This window comes from Lupinus angustifolius, chromosome LG06 (assembly GCF_001865875.1).
Source record: "Lupinus angustifolius cultivar Tanjil chromosome LG06, LupAngTanjil_v1.0, whole genome shotgun sequence".
Classification (NCBI taxonomy): Eukaryota; Viridiplantae; Streptophyta; class Magnoliopsida; order Fabales; family Fabaceae; genus Lupinus; species Lupinus angustifolius.
The window spans coordinates 12,220,242-12,236,545 of NC_032014.1; the positions used below are offsets into that span (position 1 = coordinate 12,220,242).

Consider the following 16,304-nt stretch of genomic DNA (forward strand, 5'->3'; position numbering starts at 1 on the left):
AACTGATGAGTTATAATGTAATATGTTATATATATATATGAACTGTTTTTCATATCTGATTGTAATATTCTGAGTAAGTCCACGCCGTCAATGAATTTATGTTCATTAGATGTCTTACTCTCTCTATTTCTCTTCTTTTCTATTGTTTGCTTTTCAGGCGTGTGCTCGTCAGATAAGACAACTTTGTTCGGATTTGGAGCTACCCGTTCGTGATGTTCCAGGAAGGGCATGCAAAATTGAGGAGAGGCAGTATCCTAGCTTTGAAGTTAGTCATTAGGAGTTGCTCATCATTTTGTGACTTTTGAATCAAGGACGGCTTCAGCTTGTTCATGTCTTTGTTTAGTGTCTGTGGGCGATGATTAATACTTTCGCCCTTTCTTTTTGGATTTTGATTATGTTAGTGGCGATGTAGTTTCCGCCTTTGTTGACTTAGTTTGTATGAACTAAAGATAACTTAACCATGTATATGAATTGTGTTATTCAGGAAATTGTGAATCAGGTTAAGTTATCATTCGATAACGATAAGTTGATTTTCCGCATTTGAGTTACTTAAAGTGATGTCCCGGAAAAAGGAAGGTTTTAAAAAGGGAAACAATTTTATACAATCCCTTTATTCAAAAAAAAAAAATTTACCCATTTTTCCGCAATGTTTTGAGAAGTATTTTTTCGGGGCGTTACACATTCACTCATCAAATTTGTATGTGTCTGTACTCAGATATGTATAGATTAATGACATTTTTTGGTTAAAAATATCATTGATTTTGTAAATTTTTCATTATACCAAATTTTGTATACCATTTTATATACTAAATTTTGAGAAAATTTTATCTAAAATGGTTATGTATTATATTTAATCGAGTCTTGGGTCGGGTTCGAGTTTAAGACTAACCTGATCAATATTTAGGTCAAATCTAGGGCCGGGTCTAGGTTCAAAAATGACCCGACCAACATTTAAGATCGAGTAAGGGACAAACCTTAACCTATCCCAACCTGACACATACTCACCCCGCATATGGGATACAATCCATTTTGAATATGAAGGCATGAAGTAAAGACGAGTGCTGTCAATTTATGACATTCGTTAAGGCCATCTCCAACTATATTTGTTACAATGTTATATGAAACTAGAACGAACCGGAAATCAAATAAGAAAAGGTTATTAGGATTGGGCATACACAATACAAGAATACCACTTGCCAAGTCTTTTTCCTAACCTATTTATCCTTCGATACCCCTTTTCTAATCACGTCATCACTTATTTATATTCGAATTTATTTATGACTGAGTGCAATTGTGCAAAAATCATGAAACTATTCATGTTTAAATGATTCCACCACTTATTTAAAGTATGAGCAAATAGAGTAGTGCTAGTTTGGGAAATACTTGGTTAACACTTTATCATTCATTTGACTAATGGCATGACAATTTGATATTTTACCCAGAAGCTCATGTTCTCTGATCAATCCCTGTTGTATGATCCATTCACATATTAATGATGAGCTATGGCTAAATCCAACATATAATCACAGCTGCATAACAAAGCAAGTTTCTGAAAAGGTGAATAACTTAGCACCAACAAGGAGGTGAGTTACTGGAAATAACTTGTTGTGGATTGAAAGATGCTATGAGAATCAATTCTTTTTATTCTGTTGGGCAGCTTCAACATACTGCTCTGCAAGTTTCTTCACTTTCTCACCCTCCTTAATGAGGAAACTGGCATTCTTTGCTTTAGAATGATACTTCATAACCTTTTCGGTTGTTTTTGCAACAGCCCACCTGTATTGTTCAGCCGTGATCACTTCACTCTTGCAAAGTGGCCTGATATGCTCCTTGATGTAGGCTTCTACCTGCATAGAGTCCAGGGCTATTTAGGAAATCGGAATTTAACAAGGAAAATATAGAAATTGTAAACTCTGATAGTTATTGCATATAGAAAGTATTCAAATAGATGAGTGATAAGGGAAAATCAAATTTCTGATACCTTCTTAGTTACATGATTTAAAGAGCCAGATTGCTTGGCATTTTTCTCAGATTTCTCTTCTGTCCTTGGGGCATTTTCAGCAGTTTCAGATACATTACAAGATTTATCAGTGATAGAAGTAACAGACACATTTTCTTTGTTATGGCAGTCATTGGCCTCACCTAGAGCTTCTGTCTTGCCCTCTCCACATAATGTTCTTGATTCACCATCTGGAAATTTCTTGATAAGTGGTTCTTTGTCGGGGCCATATAATTCTTCAAATTCTGAATCAAATGGCTCAACAGAACCCTCACAGAGTGGGAGCTCAGAAGAAACAGAAGGCTGGCCAATCTCCACATTGGTCGTGGAATCCATATGGACTGCAACATTGTGACAGTTTGGTGAGCTTGAGGCATCTTGTGGCACTTCAATGTTTTCAGAGCCCTCACCAACCGCACATTCCAAAGGAATATCTGACTTCAATTTCATGGTGGAGAAAACCAGTTTCACTTTCGACTCACTTTCCTCTTGTTTTGGGTTTGAGACCTTTGTAATACCAATGTAATCTTCATCTTCCAGATCATATTCAAAATCACCATAAATATCCAGTTCAGGATGAGAATCCAGTTCAAGTATATTATCGGGCCCTGACATGTCATCTTTACATAGTTCTCTGTTCACTTGTGGACTGCTAGGTGGCGAATCAGACAATAGACCAGCATTTTTCAGGGCTATCTCAACTTCAGGGTCACTAGAATGATCATCAGTATTTTGTTCTGATTGATCAGTAAGCTCTGCTGATGAGGCTGGTGGATTTGTATCTTTGACTGTAGTGGATTTTGTGTTATTTGTGCGATGCAAGAGCTCCTGGGAACAGAGGTTCATATACACAAGCTTGCTGTTTGATCTGTCAGCAACATCTTTTTCAATATTAATTGCATCTGCAACAGCCAATTCTGTATCTGCAGTTCGGCGAATGACTGACAAATTTGTGTTCCTCAACAAGCGCTCAGTCAGGCGGTAAAGCTGTGTCTTTACAACAATAAAAGTAACAGTCTCAGAGTACAAATCTAATCAACACAATTATTAAGGAGAAAGAAAGCAGCTCCAACAGACTTGTCTTTCGGAAATAGTCATGCTCTATTTAGTTAATATGATGTTAACATTACAAACAAAGGAACAAAACACTTCTGCCAGTTCGAAATTTGTTGTGTCAGCCACTACAAATTACAATCCCAAAATCTAGCAACCCACTCACGACTCTTATGTAAGGTAGTTTGAATTTTTTTTCAAAAATATTCTTACACTCTTTTTACATTCTGGAACTTCGTGGGTGTGGGGGGTAGCATTCATAAAGTGAGTGGCAATAAAATGTATGTTAACATTTGATAACAGTATCCGTTGTGAGGAATTGAGACATCTTCTCAAACCCAATGTAATTGTGAATTCTATTGGTGTTTTTCTTGGATGCAACCGATGTACATAAAAATTGTTTTTCTTTTTCATCTCAAGTTTCTTCCCCAGTCTACACAAATCTAACTTAAACAGGTGGAAAAGAAAGGCACAGCATACCTGCCTCACTGATATAGGAATTTTGTTGTGGCGACAAGGTGCCAATACTGGTCTCATATCAGTTGGTAACTGGGCCTACCCAAAATAACAGAAAGAAGTAACAGTTAACGGTCATAAGCAATTTCTGACACTAACATCAAAGCGAATAAAAGAATTGTGTAAAAGAATAATCAGATCATTTACATACAAGCAAAGGATAATTTCCTTTAAAAATTGCATTGTCTTCCTGAGTTTCATTTGATGTGTTCTTGCTTGCAGCAGCTGTTTTCCTTGCAAGAATCTCTAAGGCCCATTTCTTTTTATCAATCTTAGTAGAATCTGATTTAAGGCCTAACTCCTTTGTCGCAACTTTGGCACCGGCTGAAGAAGAAACCAATTTCACTCCTGAATGACTGCTAACATGTACTTTACCAGAAGTTGAATTATCACCAGCTGAGCCATTAACAATCTGTCTATTAACCTTCCCTTCAGATGAAGAAATTCCGATTTTTGACAAAAGATTATTTGCCTCTGTTGCTTTAGTAGTATTGTTATTAAGAAATGGGTTTGATCCTTTTCCTGGTGGGTTGTTTTGTTTAGTTTGCTCAGAGCTAGCACTGGTTTTAAGTATAGACAGAGGCTTGACATCATCTTTTCGAGGGAAAACAGATGTATCTGCTAAATACAACCTGGAAAGAATAGGATCCTTGGCCCGACTCTCAGGAGTTTGCTTTGATTCTGGGTCCTCTGAACTTTTTCTTAGTAGATCAAGAACTGACTTTAAAGTTTCGATCTTTTCAGGCTTTGTAGCTCTCATGCAACGATATTTCCAAAACTCAATTTCGCAGTCCCTATCCCATGCACGCTTTCTTCTTCCATTGGAAGTCGAAAAAATCTTCCTTGTTAGATGTTCACGTACTTTTCCTTTCTGCAACATTGACTTCTTTGCCTTAAGAGCTGATGGAGATAACTTATTTACAGGTTCAGTTTTAGGTCCTACAATAGCAGCTCTAAATGCTGCAAGAAGCTTTGTATCAAAATGGTTTTCCTCGAAGTTTATAGAGCATTTGTTACGGACAGCTTCTCTAATTTCCTTCCTTAGATTTTGAACCATCAAGGATGATTCTCCATCATCAGAAACTCTCTTCATGATCTTCTTTACCCTCAATCCAGCCATATTTTCTTTCTTTTCAGATAACTTGTCACAAGCATCAGTTCCAGCACGTCCCTTGGAAACCCTCCTGTTCGTCCCTTTAACTATATTCAATATATCTGAGGCAACAACTTCCCTTGATGGAGAAGGTTTTAATGCAGGGTGTTGTTTAGCATTGTCTGAAAGAGGAGCATCAGCTAAGTTATTAGCACTGATCATTTGACTACCAGCAGCTCTAATTTTCTTTTGTGAAATTTCAACCAGGAGTTCAGGCTTGGCATCTCCATCATCAACTTTTATATGAACTTGATCATAACTGTAACATCAAGGAATAATTCGGGGTAGGAGAGGACAATTAGAAGGAAATCAGAATTTGAACTTATCATGCAATGAAAATAAAAAGTAAAAATTTTATTTCAACAGAATAGCCATGTAAGGATATTAAACAATTAGTTGATGTCTGGGAAGGGTGCCAAAGTGCTTCAGTTTTAATCACAAATGCTAGTACGAGGAATAAGAGGGTGAGCACCGGCGCAACGATACGGTTGCATGCCTTGTGACCTGGAGGCCATGGGTTCAAAGTCTGGAGACAACCTCCTCGCTTGCAAGAGTAAGGCTGCATACATTTGCTCCCCCCAAACCTCATTAGGTGGAAGCCTCATACACTGCCCTCTTTATGCTAGTATCAAGAATACCAATGCACCTGCTCCTGTTTCTTTTTTCTATTTTTTAGTCTACAAAACACCAAGACAAGATTGAACATACTCTGATTCATTACTTTGTCTTAGCAGCCAGCAGCAGGTGAGGAAAAAAGTAAAATGGGATTCCTTCTAGTAATCTGAATGCGACTGATTGATTGACAACCATACAATTGTACACCCCTCTAGCATAAATACAGGTGAGGGAAAAAGCAAAATGTGATTCCTGTAATCCTGTTGGATAGAAATCCCAAAATTTATGTAATATGATCATGTCCTTATTTAATTTTGTAGCTGTTGCTAGTTTGTAGGGATTCCTAGTTAGTTACACGATTACAAATTAATTGTTTCCTTTTTAGATTCATTTCTTTACCTATTTATGTACTACTCAGCCTATTGAATAAATTATTAAGAAGAATTATTTCCTACTCTTCTAATTATATGGTATCAAGAGCCTACTCTTCTTCATCTTAGATGAAAACCAGATACAGCCTTGTGGCTGATGTGCCACCTACATTTGATGCACCATCCATATCAGAAAATGTTCAACCTACAAATAGAAACCTAAACAGCAACCCAATCCAAATGGGTTCAACCTTCCGACCTATTGACCTAAACCCCTCAATTCAAATAACCCAACACATATTAAATGGGTTCAATTTCAGAGAGTGGTATCAATCTGTCTTTCTAGTCATCAAAGGAAAAGGGAAAATGGGCTACCTCACAGGGACTACTATAGCTCCATCAACAGAAGATCCTTCCTACAATAACTGGGATGTAGAAAACTCCATAGTCATGGCTTGGTTGATCAACTCAATGGCACCAAAAATTGGCAGAACTTACCTTTTTTGCACAACTGCAAATGAAATTTGGACCGCTGTTCAAGAGATGTACTCAGACCTCCAAAACGCTGCCCAATGCTTTGAAATCAGGTCAGCTTTGCGTTATACAAGACAAGGTAACAAATCTGTGACCGAGTATTTTAATATTCTAGTCGAGTTATGGCAAGAAATGGACATGTTTTATATTGTTCCATGGAAATGTTCTGAGGATAAATTACTATATGACCAAATGTTGGAGAAAGAAAGAGTATTTGATTTTCTGCAGGGCCTTACAAGAGAATTAGATGATGTTAGGGGGAGGATCCTAGGCCTTCAACCATTACCATCACTAAAAGAAGCCTTTGCCAGTTAAAAGGGAAGAAAGCAGAAGGAAAGTGATATTGGAAAGCAATTCTACAACTGAGGATCCTCAACTAAACTCAGCTCTTGTCTCTCGGAGAAGTGATCAAAAAAGTCTTCGTCCTAAAGATGCAAAAACTTGGTGTGATCATTGCCAAAAACCATAACCACACCAAGGAGGCATGCTGGCTCCTTCATAGGAAGCCTCCAGATTGGAAACCTCGGAATCAACGCAAACTCGCTGCCTCTACTAATGTCATTGAATATGTTACTAGTGCACAAAAGCAAAATTCAGGGCCCATTTCTGATGAGCAAATGAATATGCTGAAAAATCTACTCTCTCAATTCAAAGTCGAAACTCCGGGACCTTCAAACTCTGCAGCAAACATTGCTCATAAAGGTAATGACCAATTTTCTTTCTTATCTAGACAGGAAGACACAGAAGAATGGATCCTAGATTTCGGCACAACAGATCATATGACCAGGTCATGTGTCAACTTTAAGTCGTACGAAAAAGCTGATAGAGGTGTGTTGCTATCACAGTAGCTGATGGTAATTCATCCTTGGTAGCTGGTATTGGTGATATAAATCTATCAGGACTAGAATTGAAATTTTTTCTCCATGTTCCTGAATTGAAATATAGTCTTATGTCTGCTAGTAAGTTGACAAAAGATCTAAATTGTGCAATCATTTTTTACCCTTCTTATTGTATTTTTCTGGATTTGTCTTCAAAGATGACAGTTGGCAGTGCTAAGGAACGCAATGGTCTATATTTTGTTTCTAATTCACCTTCAACACTATATTCATCTCATACAACCCTCTCTTTTTCAACTGTGTCAGATTCAAATGTCTTTCTATGGCACAACTGGCTTGGTCATCCTAATTTCACTTATTTAAAATATTTGTATCCAGATTTATTCATAATAAAAATATTTCATCTTTCACTTGTGAAAATTGCATTCTTGCTAAACAATCTCGTACTAATTATCCTCCTCATTCTTATCAACCATCACAACCCTTCCACCTTATCCATAGTGACATATGGGGTCCTTCTCGTGTTCCTAATATCAATGGATCCCGTTGGTTTATCACCTTTATAGATGACCATACACATGTTTGTTGGGTATACCTCTTAAAAGAAAAATCTGAAACAAACATGGTCTTTAAGCAATTTCATAAACTTGTCACCAATATTTTTGGGTCATCAATACACATCCTTCATACCGATAATGGATGAGAGTATATTTCTAGTGACCTTAATGGTTATTTACAGGACCATGGCATATTCCATCAAAGTTCTTGCAGCTATACCCCCCAACAAAATGGGATTGCTGAAAGAAAAAATCGTCACCTATTGGAAGTTGCTCGTTCTCTCATGTTCACCACTAATGTTCCTAGCCATTTTTGGGGAGAAGCGGTGTTAACAGCTACTTATCTTATAAACCGTCTTCCGTCTAAACCTCTTCAATTTTCAACTCCTCTTCAATGTCTAAATGATGTTTTCCCATATGTCAGAATGTTACAACCTCTTCCGACAAAAGTATTTGGTTGTACCGTCTTTGTACATAACTCTAGCCCTACAAGAGGAAAACTAGATCCAAAATCCCACAAATGCATATTTCTTGGTTATTCCCCTTCGCAAAAAGGCTACAAGTGTTACTGCCCCAAATACAAAAGGTTTTATGTATCTTGTGATGTCACCTTTCTTGAAAATCACCCATTCTTCACACCTAGAGACAAATCATGAAGAAGCAACAGAATGTAATACTGAGGGTGAAGGTAATTGTGCATTTGAAAATCTTAATCCTGTAAATGAAATTGTTGATGACCTTAACTTGCCTATTGCCTTAAGGAAAGGAGTTAGATCTTGTAGAAAACATTCTATAGAAAATTTCCTCACATATTCTAACCTATCCCCAAGATATAAAGCTTTTGTTGCAGAATTGGATAGTGTTCAGATTCCAAACAATGTCTTTGAAGCTCTAAAACATGAAAAATGGAGAGCTGTTGTGCTAGAGGAAATGGCTGCATTAGAAGAAAATAAGACTTGGGATATTGTTACTCTTCCCAAGGATAAAAAAGTTGTGGGGTGCAGATGGATTTTCACTACAAAGATGGGCGCAAACGGAAAGATAGACAGATATAAGGCGAGACTAGTGGCCCAAGGTTATACCAAAACACATGGTATAGATTATAAAGAGACATTTGCATCGGTTGCAAAGCTTAATTCTATTAGAATTCTAATTTCTCTTGCAGCAAATTTTGACTGGAATCTACATCAGTTGGACGTAAAGAATGCCTTCCTTAATGGGAAGTTGGAGGAGGAAGTATATATGAAAATACCCTCTGGATTTGATGGAGATAAGAATGATGTTGTGTGCAGGTTAAATAAGTCTTTGTATGGGCTAAAACAGTCCCCAAGAGCTTGGTTCACAAGATTCAGCACCACTATAAAACAACTAGGCTATGTTCAAAGTCAGGCAGATCACACCCTTTTTGTAAAAAATCCATACATGGCAAAAGAGCTATTCTAATCATCTATGTAGATGACATGGTGATCACTGGTGACGACAATAATCAAATTGACAACCTCAAAAATTGTTTGCAGGCAGAATTTAAGATTAAGGATCTTGGACAACTTCAATATTTTCTTGGAATGGAAATAGCTAGAAGCAAGAAGGGTATTTTCATCTCACAAAGAAAGTACACTCTTGATTTACTTCAGGAAACAGGGAAACTAGGGTGCAGACCTGCAACAACTCCACTAGACCAAAATTGGAAGCTCAAGATTAATGAAGATGATCCTCTAGTTGAGAGAGAGAGATATCAGCGCCTTGTAGGCAAGTTAATCTACCTATCTCTCACTAGACCGGATATTGCCTATAGTGTCAGTGTGGTGAGTCAATTTATGCATTCTCCAAGGAAGAAGCATTTGGAAGATGCTGTAAATCAGATTCTTCGCTATCTCAAAGGTAGTCCAGGGAAGGGGTTGCTCTTTAAGAAAAATGAAAATAAAAGTGCAGAATGTTTTGCAGATGCTGATTGGGCAGGTTCAATTGATGATTCAAAATCCACAACAGGGTATTGCACAAAAGTATGGGGAAACTTGGTGACATGGAGGAGTAAAAAGCAATCAATGGTTGCAAGTAGTGCTGAGGCCGAATATAGAGCAATTGCTCAAGGAGTTTGTGAATTAATTTGGATAAAAAGGTTATTGTATGACCTATTTATTCCTATTCAAGAACCTGTGAAACTATACATTGATAGCCAGTCAGCCATGAACATAGTGCACAACCCAATACAACATGATAGGATGAAGCATGTAAGAATTGACAGAAATTTCATCAAGTCAGAAATAGAAAATGGAACTTTTTCTCTACACTATATTTCAACCAAATCACAAGAAGCAGATATTTTGACTAAGGCTCTATTGAAGTCAGATTTTGAGCTTAATGTTGGCAAGTTGGGAATGACCAATATCTACTCATCAGCTTGAGGGGGAGTGTTGGATAGAAATACAAAAATTTATGTAATATGATCATGTCCTTATTTAATTTTGTAGTTGTTGCTAGTTTGTAGGGATTCCTAGTTAATTACAGGATTACAAATTAATTGTTTCCTTTTTAGATTTCCTTTCTTTACCTATTTATGTACTACTCAGCCTATTGAATAAATTATGAAGAAGAATTATTTCCTACTCTTCTAATTATAATTCCTTCTACAGCCTTTTGACATTCTCTCTCCAAACCATATTTTCCCACTCCAATACATTTCAATAGTCACAAACACTAAGGAGCACCTTCATCTTAAATGATACTATAAGATTTGAATGAAGTATTACCTGCAATCAACATGTTTTCTCTTTCTAGCAGTCACTCTGGCATTGTCCTTATGAATACCAGTTTCAATTTCATGTCCTGAAAACATTTTATTAATGAACCTATATGATTAAAAACTTGTTCAAATGCTTCAAAGCCACCAACATGATCTATCAACGGTTTCTCAGAGTCCAAAACTGGCCTACTATAAAGAAACAGGAACATATTTCTAGGAATGGTGGTGCACCTTTCAAATAAGTTTTTTCTGGACTCAACTGTGGGATATCCACTGCTTGATTTTTCCCATCCGCTGTATCAACTACAAGCATGCAAAGATTATGAGAATCAGACTAGCTTACAATTAAAAAGAACACAAAGAAAGTAAAAGGAATATATTTCTAGAAATGGTGTGTACCTTTCAAAAATGGTTTTTCTGGACTTGAGTGCAGGATAACAGTTGCTTGATCTTTTGTTTCGTTCTCATCTGCTTTATCAACTAAATGCACATAAAGGTTATAACAATCAGACTAGCTAAGATCAAACAATCATTCCTATAATGTTAGCAATAAATTATATAATATAGTTTACCAGATAAAAAAGAGCCCACCGACAAACCAAGATGAAGACCCATGTCAGATTCATTTCTGGATGGACTAGTTTTGACATGGGATTCATCCAATAACTTCTTTCCAACAAAGCTACTTTTTTCACCCTTTGCTCCATGAGTACTTTTTTTTAAATCATTATGCACCAAGGATTTAAAAGTTAGGCTACCGGATACATTGTTGGATAAGCACAGTTCTAGTTCCTGTTCCTCCATGACTGGTGTGGTAGTAGTCTTCTTTGCCCCCTTCTGCTCATTATGTGTATCAGACATTAAAATGTGTGATTCATTCAGTGGATCCCCATCAACTTCAAGAGGAAACATGTCTTTCTCGCTTGTTGCAGGAATCCATTTATTCCCATCAACCATCGAAACAACAACAGCTGTATCTCCAGTATCAGCAACAGAGACAGACACTTTCCTTGAAAAAGAATCCTCAGCCAGACATTTACTGTTACTGTTCTCTGGGTTATATTCGACAGCTGTCCTCTCAATGGAATTAGTGTCTGTTCCTTTAGAAACTTCACCAACCACACATCTGAAACAAAATCTCAAAATAAAATACTCCATAAAGAAGAGATTATACGAGTCAGCAGAAAACCTCCTTTTGCCTATGTTTCAAGCAAAAGGAAGTTTACCTGGGATTTTATAAGTTGCAAAAATTAGATACAATTTCAGCAATACGTTTATCAGTACACTTCATATAACAAAAAACTTCAAAACCAGCACTCTTGACATCCTTTTGATAGTTCTTGTGTGTTTTCCCATAAAATGCATCCTTTTAATAGTTAATCATAGGTTCCAATTTCTTGTCTAGCTCAATATTCTATCACAGGGAATCATACTGGAAATAATAAGACTTCAAATTAACAGCTTGAACTTATCAAACTCTACAATTTTATTTATTTATAGGCTAACATCCAATATGTTCTATGCATTTTAACAAATAGAGACTTGAGATTTGAATAAAATAATCAAAATATTAGAGGCACAAAAATACCCAAAAGAATATAGCCAGCAATTTCAATTTACCTCGGGCATAACCACGTACTGTCAGATGTGCTTTCAGTATCAAATCCCACACAGAAGGCATGATACCTGTGACAATACAGCTCAAGCAATAATCAGGGGATACTTCTTCAGAAGTTCTAATAAAGATATATTCATGAACTGATTTCACTACCACCGATACAAGTGGGTGTAAAAACACTAGCATATTCTTAGATTTTTATACCTATATTATTGGACTATTATAATACTGCCACCATTTCTTTTATAATAATCATGATCTACCACCTAGTAGACAAGGGGGTCCAGTGCACAAGGCTACCACCTACTCCGGTACGGGGAGGGTAAATGTAATCGCTCAATGACATGTTGAACAAAATTTCATTTCAATCAAGATATCTAAAAACCCAATCCATCAATTTGAGCTTACCATATATCACATGAATCACAAGCAATTGATGTATCAAGACCAGAATCTTCTTCAATAGATGCTGATCCACTTCGAACTTTGCAGCCACCACCATCCAAGCAAATAACTGCCTGCAAAATTATGAAATAGCTAAAGATTAGTGTTACAAGTTAATTTTCAAAAGACAAATAATAAAGTAAAATAAAAACATTGACAATTATATTAATCCCTGAACAAAGTCAAGTCCTGCAAAGATTTTGCCATTTGAAAACGTTTTAATAAAAGAATAAATTTTGAAAAGTATTTAATAACCATGTTAGGGAATTTGGAAAATAGTTTATTTCAGTTCACATCCAAGGTAAGGATATGTGTCAATGATATACACATTCATAGTATTGGTAAAATATAATGAACTTTGCTTTATGGTTCAGTAATATACTATCATGTACACCATCTGTAAGGCTTTAAGTCAGTACATTGGTGTTCTTTACTTTTGTATCAACCTTTTTACCCTCTCCAATCTCCCCATTTTCTTTTACCATGTGAATAAACAAGGAAATAAATACATGAAGATCAATAAAAACATATCAATTATGACACAAGTGTCCTTTATGCTTGATTTACATGTTATCCGTGTAGCCAAAGTCATAGAGTTAAGGATCTAAATGCCAATATTTGTATGTACAGTATGACTCCAGAAAGACCATAGACATTTAGAACACTAGCATCCTAGAAATTAACTTATGATAAGACTCGAAAGATTTTTCAAACAGGATTGCTCACATTATAAAACAAGAAATTTCAAAAGCAAGTTTGCCATCACTCTTAACTATCCATAGATCAAGATTGTTTTGCTTGGAATTCTAAAATTACATTATCTGAAGAAAAAAATTACATTTTCATCAATGTAGTAGGAGGGAAATGACAGGGTGTTACTCTTCCCTTCAATAGACCAGTCATCATCCCTGCAATCATGAAGGAAAACAGACAAGTACATAAGTTTCATTCCAGCATAAATATGACAAAACAGTAGCGCATTTACACAATGTTGAGCAAAAAAACTGCAAAGTATTGTCTCATAATTAAATGACAAAACTGTATAGTAAAAAAAGGCTCCCACTTAGTGGGTCTAAGGAGGGTAAATGTATGCAGTCTTACCCCTGGAAGCGGAGAGGCAGTTTCCGGCTTTGAACCCATGACCTCAAGATCACTAAGCAACAACCTTAACGTTGCGTCGAGGCTCACCCTCTCAATGATAAAACCGTTTAGTGGTTACTTAAAACTGATTGATGGTGATGCATGACTAAAACTATGCAAAATTCATGACTTCCAACATAAACACCAATTTTGAAAATTCCCAAGATATTAACAACCAATGAAAATAAGGCACCGATCATAAATACATAATGAACAAAATTTACCTGAAGTATGACTCATCTTCAACTTTATTGCTTCCAATGGTATCATATACCTTCACAATGATGTGTTTCACATGTTCAGTCATACACAAACTTTAATAGTATTTTCAAGATATTAGTTGTATTACTAGCAAAATAATCATACAAGTATTAATCAAAACTCCAGAGTGTATGGCCCAAAACAGAATAAATAAGGTGAGCAAATTCAACTGTAACCTGAAGAGTTAGACTAAAGTTATGAAGATAAAGCAGCATTCCGCAATTTTATGTCACTCACTGGAACACAAGTAATCAACTGAAACTCATTCTGGCAAAGTGGACAGAGATTAGTGATGGTAGCCCAGTTGTCAATGCATACAAAGCAGAACCTGTGAAACAAATGAATACGAAAAGTAAAGTATGTTAGTTTTCCAGAAAATATGTAAACCTATAAAGTGAACTTACACTACCGAAACGCAAGTACGCATGTGAACTTCAACCATTGTGTTGAAGAAAAAACGAAGAGAATACATACCAATGCTGGCAGCAATCCAGAACTCCCCGGTCAATAACAACATCCATGCATATTCCGCACCTTTCCCCTTCAATAGCTAAATTACCCTGTTAATTGCCAAATACCATAAGTGATCAATCAGTTATTTATACATAACCCTGTATGTATCCCTGTATATTTTTCAAATAATGCTATGTCATTAATTGATCTAGACCAACAGGAATTGAGAATGAAAACATATCAAAAGCAATGTAGTATTGATCCAACATTGAAAATAACCATAAACCTCACTTACTTTTTCATACTCTAGGGTAAAGGACTAAACATAGATGAATCAATTTAATAGAATTAAGAATGTGGTAACCTAAAAACTTCACAATAAGTAGCAACGGGGCAGAATTAAATGAATCAATCTAACAAGTTATGTACCAAAAATTGGAAACAGCCTCTTCGCTTCCGAGGATAAGATTACATACATTTACCTCCCCACCGGACTAGGTAATAGTGTCGTAAAATGGGTCGCCCTTTTTATAACAATTACCATAACCTGAGTAAAAAATGCATATACGTTGAGCTTACATTGTTGTTATCATCATCAAAGGGATCCTGATCATAAGTGGATGTGAGCATGTCATTCATCACGAAATCCGATTCCGCTTCTGCTTCTGCTTCCATTGAGTAGAGATCAGAACCCTAATCTTGGAAAGAAGCTTTGTTATAATTGAATTCAAATTGAGAAACTGATAGGTTTCTTTTCAGGTAGAGGATTTTTTATGAAAGAAGAAAGGGCAATCAAGTAACACTAGACTCCAAAGACCCTCGAATTCAAGGGCGAAAGAAGAAAAGAAAAAAGATATTTAATATTAAAGATTAAAAAGTAATTGTGTAAAAATTTGATATATTTTGATAAAAATATCTTGAAATTCATATCAATCACAACTATATATGGAAGTATTCAGATATGTGAAAACGAAGTATGCTGGAAAAATTAGGTATAGTTGAAAAAAGAATAGGATAAAGTAGGTAAAGTAGGAAAAAAATTATAAGTGAATATTGAAATTATAAAACATTAAAGTATCAAAAAAATGAATAAAATATTAATATATAAGGAATAAATTATGTAAGTCATTATATGATTTCGCATTTTCTAGTGGTTTCCTTATCTTTAAGTTATTTTATGCTTTCAAGTTATTATTACTAGCGTGGTGATAGTTACTATCGTGTTTGTCAACCTGCTTTTCTATTATTTATAATATATAGTTTGTATGTTATAAATGTCAAATATAATATTTTGTATTAAATATTTGTAATCTACAGTTGAATTTATTTGATTGGTGTAATTCTACATTAAAGACAGATAGTCATGACGTAAGAATAAAAAATAATTAACCAAATAATATGAACATATATTAGGTGGAGAGGAACATTAGGTTATATATGATTTTTTGTTGTAAAAATTAGAAAATAGTGAGGGCAAAATAGGAATAACCACAAATTACACCACGGTTGGTGGTTATTTTGGGTTTTTCCTTTATAAGTGGTATAAATAAGTTTCTTTTATTCTCCTAATATCGATGATTCAATTCTTAGGAATTATACTTATTGGGAAGGGAGTCATAAACCTCCAAAAGAGATTAGTTCATTACTACAAAAGGAAATGAGATAACATTAATAATACCCAAAAAAAATCTTTTATTTTAACTCGGTTTTTGAAATTATTTTTTATTTTCAAAATTTACTTTTTAGGTTTTATTTTTCTTCAAACTATTCGTATAAAAATAGAAAAGAGAAAATATTCCTTTCTTTATCTTATCTTATCTTTTCTTTTTATACTATTTTACCAAACAACAAAACACAAAACTTTATATCTTCTCTAACTTTTCTTCCCAATCAAACAAAGGCACTATTTTCTCTTGTCAATTACCCACCTTTCTTCTTTCTTTTTCTTCAATTTCTTTTTCATCTATTTCAGTCGTACCAAAGGAAGTATAAAAATCCAATAAGGTGAGTA

The 16,304-nt window shown here is 35.4% G+C and overlaps 1 protein-coding gene across 3 annotated transcripts; it reads right to left on the reverse strand.

The window, feature by feature from the left end:
* On the reverse strand, window positions 1,241-15,136 carry LOC109349901 (uncharacterized protein At4g10930). Of its 3 annotated transcripts, none has more exons than XM_019590952.1 (15): window positions 14,873-15,136; window positions 14,315-14,400; window positions 14,078-14,168; window positions 13,804-13,853; window positions 13,278-13,347; window positions 12,404-12,513; window positions 11,998-12,063; window positions 10,950-11,503; window positions 10,777-10,857; window positions 10,609-10,671; window positions 10,385-10,460; window positions 3,720-4,980; window positions 3,533-3,607; window positions 1,982-2,992; window positions 1,241-1,847 (listed from the first exon to the last, which is right to left on the reverse strand). In XM_019590952.1, exons 1-15 carry the CDS (start codon window positions 14,966-14,968, stop codon window positions 1,632-1,634), a joined length of 3,906 nt encoding a protein of 1,301 aa, XP_019446497.1. In that variant the 5' UTR covers window positions 14,969-15,136; the 3' UTR covers window positions 1,241-1,631. The 3 variants fall into 3 exon arrangements, with proteins under 3 accessions (XP_019446497.1, XP_019446496.1, XP_019446498.1); XM_019590951.1 differs by having other exon boundaries at window positions 10,609-10,680; XM_019590953.1 differs by lacking the exon at window positions 14,873-15,136 and having other exon boundaries at window positions 10,609-10,680; window positions 14,017-14,168; window positions 14,315-14,347.

Bases quoted from the DNA above. Each gene is read 5' to 3' on its own strand.
- LOC109349901 (XM_019590951.1), bottom strand. From the start codon at position 14,968: ATGGAAGCAGAAGCAGAAGCGGAATCGGATTTCGTGATGAATGACATG. The intron at 10,461-10,608 runs GTGCACCACCAT...AAATGTTTTCAG, and splicing joins AGAAAAAACTTATTTGAAAG to GACATGAAATTGAAACTGGT. The intron at 4,981-10,384 runs GTAATACTTCAT...TTGATGTTACAG, and splicing joins AGAAAACATGTTGATTGCAG to TTATGATCAAGTTCATATAA.